The following is a 9,650-nucleotide window of genomic DNA, read 5'->3' as shown; positions in this document are numbered from 1 at the left end:
ACAAAGTACGTACGTACACCAAGAAATTATGGGAAATTGTATCAGAAAAGAATTTGGAGGCGTGCATTGATTTGTTTATGCAGTGTATCTATATAGGAATTTAAGTTTCTGCTTGTAGTCCATTTCTTCTACTGATAAAGCTCAACAGCAAGCACTTTAGTACACTTTCATTCAATTTATTTTTGAGATGTTGCGGTTGCGGGACACAAATAATAGGATACTCGTTTTGACCAGAATTAGATAGCTTCGGTTACATACGATTTTAGATCGGAGGGTTTTGTCAAAGTATTTGATCAACACGACCCAAATTATCTTAACATATATATATATTACTTACATTTCCATTTTCTTGAGCGAAGTTCACCAAAAGAATTGTTGGTTTTTTAAAAAGATGGGGCAACAAAAAGATTAAAAGTATTGGTTGAAAATTATCTATCACTAATTTTATTAAGCATAACAAGGCTTTAAATAGCCAATTAGGAACAAAAAAATTCATATAATTCATTCTAATTAATCCATGTAGGACGAAATTAATAACAAGGATCCAAACTAAGATTCCAACTAGACGCCTACTTTTAATTACGTTATTAGTCTACGAGACACATAAATAGCTAGCTTACGAATCGAGGAGTCAAACTATATACAAATTACTGAATCATAATTGAATATGAAAGTGTTTTTGTTAAGAAGTGTTTAGCCTCTAATCTGAGATTTTCATGCGCAAATCTAAATTTTGATTGTGTTATACTGTGGGTACTGAATATCAAGTGAGAACCAACAAAAAAAAAAAGAAAATAATACATCTGGTCAAGTTAATCATTTTACTATCATTAGAGGCTGCAAATTAATTAAATAGTAAAATCAAACATTGACTCTAGAGTTGTCATGAATCAAACTTCATCCCTTGTGAACTCTACGTATGTTGTTGCTTTGCACTTTCCTTTAAACACTTTGATTGAATAATAATAACTCATTGCAACTTGTAAAGCCCAAAAGGCACATGCATATTTATCCAAGAGGACTAAGCGAGCGTGCATGCATGTTGACTGAGATAGAAAAATGGGAAAAGCATAAAGACGCAAAAATAGTTTAAAATTCAGTAGTGATAGACGTAGCTAACAAAAGAACTTTTTACACTAGCAAATTATTATTATTTGTTGTAGTATAAAATTTGCTTTGTTTTCAAGATTATAAATTCTATTTTTATGGAGATATCATTATCAGATTATTTTAACCTGAATTTTGTAAGTAGTTTACTTTGCATGTGAGTGTGACGCTCAAGTTCAATATTTTGGGAGACATGATACTTCCTTCGTTGTAATTAGATTATTTTTTCTTTTTTAGTTTGATTTGTGATTTGTGGCTCACTGCCACGTGTACACAGACACATTGTTTAATTGTTCATTTGAAATGTAAATTTTAAAATTGAAACAAATAATATTTTGAGAAAAATTTCAAGAAAAAGATAAAAATATTAGTAAAAGATAATTAATGATTAGAAAGTAGTAAGAAAATTGAATGTAGTTTTAAAGAAACTACTTTAACCATTTCTTTGGTCAATCAAGCACAACACTTCAGCTCCAGATTAGATGGATCAGTTTGACACATTCGGTCATGAGCCAATCCAACAAACCGATCATAATCAATTTGTATAAATACTTTTTTCCACCTCATATTAAACCCTTATGACAAATCATATTACACTCACCAATACTAAAATTAGAAATAAGAGGTTAATATTGCATCAAGAACCTTGACTGCCACTAATTCTTTTAATAACGGCAACTTTATTCTAAAATTGATTCGGGGTTGCTCCTTCAAAGGCAAAGCATAAAAAGTAAACTCTAACAAAAATTTTGAATTTACTTATGTAAAAGTTCAAGTTTCTTTTTGTGAAGAAACTTAGATGCTTAATAATATACGATAAGGTCCAACTCGATTTCTTAAGCTAAAGTATAAATACTCCATAAAAAATTAATAGTTTAATTTAGGTACTTAGCTAGATCACAATCTTTATATCGTCTAAAGTTTGACTTAAGAAGAGAAAAATATGTGCTCATAAAATGAACACGTGAGTACTGCAACTAAAGCCAACAAAATTCCCATTACTTTAGAGGCTCCCCTCCATAACTATATTCGCACCTAATTTATTTATCTAAGATTCCATGCCAAACATTTTTCACACTGAAGCCTGTTCGTACGTATTTGGCGCTCATGGCTGTCTTAGACTCTTAGCCGACATCGCTCCTTTTTCATCTTTTTATTATGTTTTTTTCTCGCATATATCTTGCTCTAATTATTTAAAGACAATATGCGTTATTAAAAGTAAAAGCTAAAATAAGAAAATCTAACATAGAGTTCCTAAGTGATATGATTATAGCTCTAACGTATATTTGACAGTATCTAGAATACATCTGAGAACTTGAAAAAATCTCTGCTTAGAAGGTGAAATAAAAGAACTTAAAAAATTCTCGTCTTGAATGACTCATTTACGCTAGTAAGAGATAACAATTATTTCACCATACTACGCATGAATGACTCCAACACAACATATATATATATATATATATATATATATATATATATATATATATATTTGAAAAAATAGACAAGAAAGTATGGTAAGATCAGCTGAGTTAGAGTCAGAACTCGAATAACTCTACGAGTACCCAAAAGTAGGTGGAGTTGGATAAAGTCAAAATATCATTACCTGCCAAGTTGGACATCCCCTAGTTCAGATCCGGTCCCTCGTGGCACAGTGCCAACCCCTTGTCAACTTGTTGTCCTTTTGCTTCAATTTGAACCATTCCTTAATCCTTCAGTAATTATTACTATATAAGTAATAGCAACTTTCATCTTTATTAATACCTTGCCTACTAGAATTCTGCTTACGAAGAGAAAAGAGAATCAAGTACAAAGTACGTACGTACACCAAGAAATTATGGGAAATTGTATTAGAATAGAAACGTCCATGCAATCGGAGGATGATCATCTTCTAATGGAAGAAAATAAGAAAAGCATTCATACTTCAACGCCGGACGGATCAGTAAAAGAGATAAAGATAAAGATTACCAAGAAGCAATTATCGGAGTTGATGGGTAAGACATACGTCCAAGGCATATCCGTACATCAATTATTGACACAGTTGATGAACGTAAGTGAAGGGATTGAGTTGCGTCATCGCTCATGGAAGCCTGCCTTACATACTATACCTGAGGTCAATTAATAAGTGCCCAGCTTCTGTATATTCTTTGTTTTTCATTTTTTTTTGGATTCATCGTTTATTTATGCAGTGTATGTATATAGAAATCTTAGGTTTAACAAGTAGTGAATTTTCTGCCTGCAGTATGCAGTCCATTAAAGCAGTTTACCATGTACTTGAAAAAATGGACTTCGTTTATAAGAAGCAAATCTTTAGGACCAGTTTGGCCATAAATTTTGCCAAAATAAACTTGAGTTTTATTTGGCAAATACATGTCTGGCCATAGATTTTGCCTACATTTTGACCAAATCCCAAATCTCACATCCCAAATCCCAAAGCCAGCTGGTGTTGGACCAAAATATCACTATTATATTTTTTTAAAATTACCCCAAACTTTTGTATTTTATAAAAGAGCCCACCATTTATTATTTTGTAACGATGTTGTTTTGTCTTCTCGGTCATCTGATAGTGTATCATGTAGTTCATTATAAATATGATAATTTTGTATCAAATTTATTTATGCTAAGGACTATGGTTTGCGATAATATAATAAATGTTATTGATAATGGTATTGTTGGGTATTTGTGATGGTTTTAGAACTTGTGAGTATAAGTCATGTTTCATGTTTTTTCAAACCAAACTTCACCCAAAATAGATGTCCAAACATATTTTCATATTGAAACCAAACTTCACCCAAATCAGATTTTTCAGAATAAATTTGGGAATTTATGGCCAAACGCTAACTTAGTTAAAGTTAACTTCTTTTTCTCAATTTATTGTTTCTTTGTCTATTCTACTTGTTTTTCTATACAAGCAGTTATAATTTTTTGATCGGTTGTTTTGATTTATTCTTTTTCTTCACTTTTCTGTTCTTTTTGAATTTTTTTAATTCCTGGTTGTTACATGTCCCATATGATCAAGACAGAAGAATCTAAGGCTTGGTGGAACTGGAACTTTGAACTTAAGTAAAATAGTGTTAATTGTAATTATTAGAGTGCAATACATTATACAGGTATAAGTATTTTCTCTGTCATGTGATAAGAAATGGAATTTGAGATAAGGAGACAAAATAATCTCATCCTATGGAATTCTAACACCTGGGCGCTAAGGCCTCGTTATCTGAAGCGTAGTGTATAGGATAAAATTTGCTATGCTAAGTGGCTGCATAAAAGAGTGACACGTGGAGCCGAAGGCAGAGGATAGTTAAAACCGAAGATAATTGTTTCATTTATCACCGGAAAGAATGACGCTCATAAAGATGCAATAAATGCCTACCACTCGGTAGCATTTAATGAAGAATATTCCACAGTATTTAGTACACTGCCCGTTACAAATAATTTATCATTTCTGCTCACAGTTATACATTCTTTAATGGCCCTCATAATTACCATTAAAGAAGGGCATGATCCTAGGACTTGTTCCTAGGTGCAATTATAAATAGTGAGCTTCATTATCATTGTAAATGACACGAATTTTCTGGCAAACTTACGCTATAACCAATTCAAAAGTTTATAAAATTTTATCTTCTTATTCCTCAATTTCATTACTGTTGTGCTCGGAAACCCTGCTCCCGGAATTACTGTCTCTGCTATTTTGTCTTCATTTCAAGGTTAAGTATTACGTATTTCTTTAATTATTTTATTATTTCATGATCGAATTAATTCACTTGTCTAGAAACCACGTATAAATTCAATTGTACCGTTTTACGGATAAATAATTTGGCGCCCAGCGTAGGGCCTAGACAGTCGTGTAATTAAGTTGATCCTTGACTATTTGTCTTAGCAAAAAATCACAAAAAATGGTAGATAATGGTGTTAACAACACACACAATCTTGAGGCCCAAAGAGATCAACCTCATCACGAGGATTCAGTCAGTGACACCCGCAATGGGGGGGACGACGGTCCACGACACACGGTACCGCGACATGTTCGGGAGGCGACTCCCGATGATGCCGAGGAAGAGCATGTTGTTGAAGCTGAAAGGGTCCTGCAAGAGCAACAAGCGGTCATTCTAGGTGATCTCACACGGCAGGATAAGGTTATGACGGAGTTTAAATAAGCATTGTCGGGGGCTTCCAATAACGCGAATGGACGAGGTCCAGTTCCTCCCAGTGCTCCTGCGAATCAAACAACGCAGGGAAGTAAACGCCCGCATGGATCCAATCCTGGGTGCACTGCCGGTGCTGAAAGGTCCATATATAAAGAAATATACTCAGTTGTCGTACAAACCAAGCGTGGCACTAGAATTAATCCCATAGCGGTTTAAAATGCCCGACTTGCCGAAGTATGATGGAACTTCAGACTCTCAGGAGGATATTACGATCTATACAACGGCGGTGAAGGGGAACGACTTAGCTCCCCACGAGATTGAATCTGTTTTAATGAAGAAATTCGGAGAGACTCTCACGAGGGGAGCCTTAACGTGGTATTCGTTGTTACCCGAGCATTCCATATATTCCTTTGATATGCTCGTGGACTCTTTTATTAAGGCCCATGCCAGGGCCATGAAGGTGCAGGCCTGAAAAGTCGACATATTCAAAATTACACAAGAAGAGTCTGAGTTGTTGCGGGAATTCGTCACTCGATTCCAAAAGGAGAGGATGTTGCTCCCGGCTATTACGAATGAATGGGCGGCTGAAGCATTCACCAGGGGTTTGAATCCGAGAAATTCAGACGATTCCCAAAAATTAAAGTACAGATTGTTTGAGTTTCAAGCGATGACTTGGATGGATGTCCACAACCAGTACGAGTCTAAGATAAGGATTGAAGAAGATCAGATTGGCTTCCCGTCATCGGCAAAAGGACGGGAGAAGAATAAAGAAAAATCAAAAGACGATTTTGATACAAATAGACGGTCTTCGAGGGGTCATTGTTTTCCCTACGAACGGGCCGAAGGATGCGGCAGAGGTTTCCGGTTGGCAGACAGGTTTGTTACCAACATAAGAACTGATCGCGGTCGAAATAACAGATCCTAGCAGGACAAAGAAGCGTCAGGTACACAGGATCCTTCCTACCCCAGGCTATCAAAATACAATTTTAACGCCAGTGTAGTGGAGTTAGTATCAACTATGAGAAATATTAAAGAAGCACGGTTTCCGAAGCCGATAAGGTCCGATCCCAGCAAGAGGGATCCCAATTTGTGGTGCAAGTACCATGGGACGAATGGCCACCGGACTGGGGACTGCCGATATTTGTGTGAAGAAGTGGCAACACTATTGAAAAATGGCCATCTCATGAAATTCTTAAGTGACCGGGCCAAGAATAATTACCGTCACAACTGTGATTACGCGGAGCCCTCGAAAGCAGGAAAAGATCCCCCGCGTCAGATGATCAACATGATCTTCGAGGGGAACGAGATCAACGGGATCACCTTCTCGGCAGCAAAAAAGACGTAGGTATCAATAACCCATAGCAAGAAACTCCGGGAAGTCATTGAAGACGACATCACTTTCCCGGAGGAGGACGCAGACGGACTATTTCTACCGCACAAAGACGCTTTGGTAATTTCTTTAAATGTATTAGATTTTAAAATCAAACGCGTTCTGGTGGATCCAGGAAGTTCGGAAAATATCATACAATGGAGATTGGAGGGTATTGGAGCAAGACAATTTCACTGGAAGCTTCATTCCGGCCACAAAACTCCTTGCCGGATTCAACCTCGCAAGCTTGACAATCCGAGGAGAGATCCTGTTGCCCACGAACGCCAAAGGGATGATAAAGACGACTCTTTTTGAAGTGGTGGACGGTGATATGGGTTATAATATTATTCTGGAAAGACCATGGTTGCACGAGATGAGAGTTGTACCATCAATGTATCATCAACTGCTGAAATTCCTGACACCCAAAGGAATCAAACAGATAAGAGGCGACCAGCCGGCAGAAAGGGAGATGAATGCGATTTAGGTCTCCAGTAGCAAAAGGAAGGAGCATTCGGCATAGCAATTATAGGAACCGGCGCCTGCTCCCGAATCGAGTGAAGTTATCCAGGGGGGAGAAGCGTCGAAATTCAGGTGCTAAGTTATTTCCATAAGAGACGGATGCAACAAAATCCATAGCGGAAGAGCTCGAGCAAGTTTCAATGTATGAAAAGTTCTTAGAGAGAAAATTCTACTTGGGGACAAGACTGCACTCCGAGTTCTGGTCTGGCTTTATTGAATTTCTAAAATATAATGACGATTGTTTTGCGTGGTCATATGAGGACAAGATAGGTAACCCAATGGAAGTGGCCATACACAAGCTAAGTTTGGATCCCAACATCTCTCCGGTAAGACAAAAGAAACACCCTATTGCGGAGCGCGGGAATAAATTCGTCAAATAAGAGGTAACTCGCTTACTTGATATCGGTTCGATCCGAGAGATAAAGTATCCAGACTAGCTAGATAATGTAGTAGTAGTTCCAAAGAAGAACAATAAATTTAGCATTGTGTAGATTATAAGGACTTGAATAAGACGTGCCCAAAAGACTCATTCCCACTGTCAAACAGCTATCAAATGATTGATGCGACGGTCGGGCACGAGTTAATGAGTTTTCTCGATGCTTATTCCGGGTACAACAAAATTAAGATGAACTTGAAGGATCAGGAAAAGACTTCGTTCATAATGAATTTCGGCACATAATGCTATAATGTGATGCCCTTCGGGCTAAAGAACGCCAGAGCCACTTATCGACGGCTCGTAAATAAGATGTTTGAAAAACAGATAGGGAAGACTATGGAAGTTTATATAGATGATATGCTTGTTAAGTCTTTGAACGCAAGTGATCATCTTAAGCATTTGCAAGAAACTTTCAACATCCTAAGGAAGCATAACATGAAGCTTAACCTTGAGAAGTGCGCGTTCGGGGTCAGTTCCGGCATGTTCCTAGGATTTCTGGTATCACAAAGAGGGATTGAGGTAAACCCCTATAAGATCAAAGCCATAGAAGACACCCCGGACCAGCTATCAAGCGTGAAATAAGTTCAAAGCCTCATACGGAGATTGGCCACTTTGAGCAATTTTATTTCCCGGTCATCAGAGAAATGTTACCATTTATTCACGCTTCTCAAAATGAAAAACAACTTCGAATGGACCCCGAAATACTAGCAGGCTTTGAGAGATTTGAAAAAGCACTTGTCAAGCCCTCCGTTAATATAAAAAATGAAGGAAGGTGAAACACTGTTAGTTTACCTCGCAGTCTCGGAGGTAGCGGTAAGCGATGTTTTAGTCCGTGAGGATGAAGGTACGCAATCTCTCAATTATTACATTAGTAGAATTTTAACGGGAGCAGAAACTCGCTACCCGCATTTGGAGAAGTTGGCCTTAGCCCTCGTAGTCGCCGCTCGAAAGATGAGATCTTACTTCCAATATCACCCAATAGCGGTGGTGACCACCTTTCCCCTGCGGAACATCCTCCACAAACCCGAACTCTCGGGTAGATTGGCCAAATGGGCCGTCAAAATGAGTGAATTCGACATAGAATATAAACTGAGGACTGCGATTAAGTCACAAGTTTTGGATGACTTTGTGGCCGATTTCAGTACGGGATTGCTGCCTCTAGCCACCAAAGAAGCAGTAATGGTGTCAAAATCAAAATTGGGAGTTTGGATATTATTTACGAATGAAGCTTCCAATGCAAAAGGGTCTGGGCTTGGCATAGTATTAACCATGCCTTCGGGAGAAACCCTAAGGCAGGCCATAAAAACGGTCCCGTTAACTAACAACGAAGTAGAGTATGAAGCCTTGATTGTAGGACTCGAACTAGCCAGGAGACTAGATTTTGAGGTCATAGAAATTAAATGTAACTCCCAGCTGGTGGTAAATCAGGTCTATAGGATCTTCGAAACCAAAGAGGAGTGCATGCAACAATACGTAGTGAAGGTCCAGGCTCTGCTAGCTCGACTTTGGGAGTGGTTGATTACTCGCATCCCGAGGGAAGAAAATGCATTAGCAGATATATTAGCTAACCTTGGTTCATCAACGGAAATGAAGGGATCAGATTTTGAGATAATAGTACAGATCATGCACTCAATTCTGGACACAGATAGCTACTATTAGGTAAATACGACTAATCTGGTCTGGGACTGAAGGAATGAGATCATCGATTATCTTGAGCACGGGAAGTTGCCCGAAGACTCCAAGGCATCCCGGGAGCTGTGCGCAAAAGCAGCACGATATAGCTTCAAAGAAGGCCAATTGTACATGAAATCTTTCCAAGGCCTGCTGGCCTGATGTTTGGGAGGATCCGAAGCTAATTACGTTATACGAGAAGTACACGAAAGGATATGTGGAAATCATTTGGGCGCAAATTCCTTAGTGCTAAAACTAGTAAGGGCAGGGTATTATTGGCCCCGAATGGAATAAGACGCCAAAGCTTTCGTACAAAAATGCAATAAGTCCTAACGATACGCACCACTGGTACATCAGTTTAGCAGAACCATTACATTCAGTTCTATCTCCGTGGTCGTTCATG

The 9,650-nt window shown here is 38.0% G+C and overlaps 1 protein-coding gene across 1 annotated transcript; it reads left to right on the top strand.

Moving 5' to 3' along the window:
- Positions 1–8,638: 8,638 nt before the first annotated feature.
- Positions 8,639–9,235, top strand: LOC138893753 (uncharacterized). The gene has a single exon (XM_070178412.1). It carries the CDS (start codon positions 8,639–8,641, stop codon positions 9,233–9,235), a length of 597 nt encoding a protein of 198 aa, XP_070034513.1.
- Positions 9,236–9,650: the final 415 nt, after the last annotated feature.

The sequence above is a fragment of the Nicotiana tomentosiformis genome, chromosome 6 (assembly GCF_000390325.3).
Source record: "Nicotiana tomentosiformis chromosome 6, ASM39032v3, whole genome shotgun sequence".
In the NCBI taxonomy this organism is placed as follows: Eukaryota; Viridiplantae; Streptophyta; class Magnoliopsida; order Solanales; family Solanaceae; genus Nicotiana; species Nicotiana tomentosiformis.
The sequence above is the reverse complement of the archived record's forward strand: the minus strand, read 5'-3'. Positions and strand labels throughout refer to the sequence as shown.

What these genes read in the sequence shown, in the direction of transcription:
- LOC138893753 (XM_070178412.1), top strand. Translation starts at nt 8,639, where the DNA reads ATGAGTGAATTCGACATAGAATATAAACTGAGGACTGCGATTAAGTCA.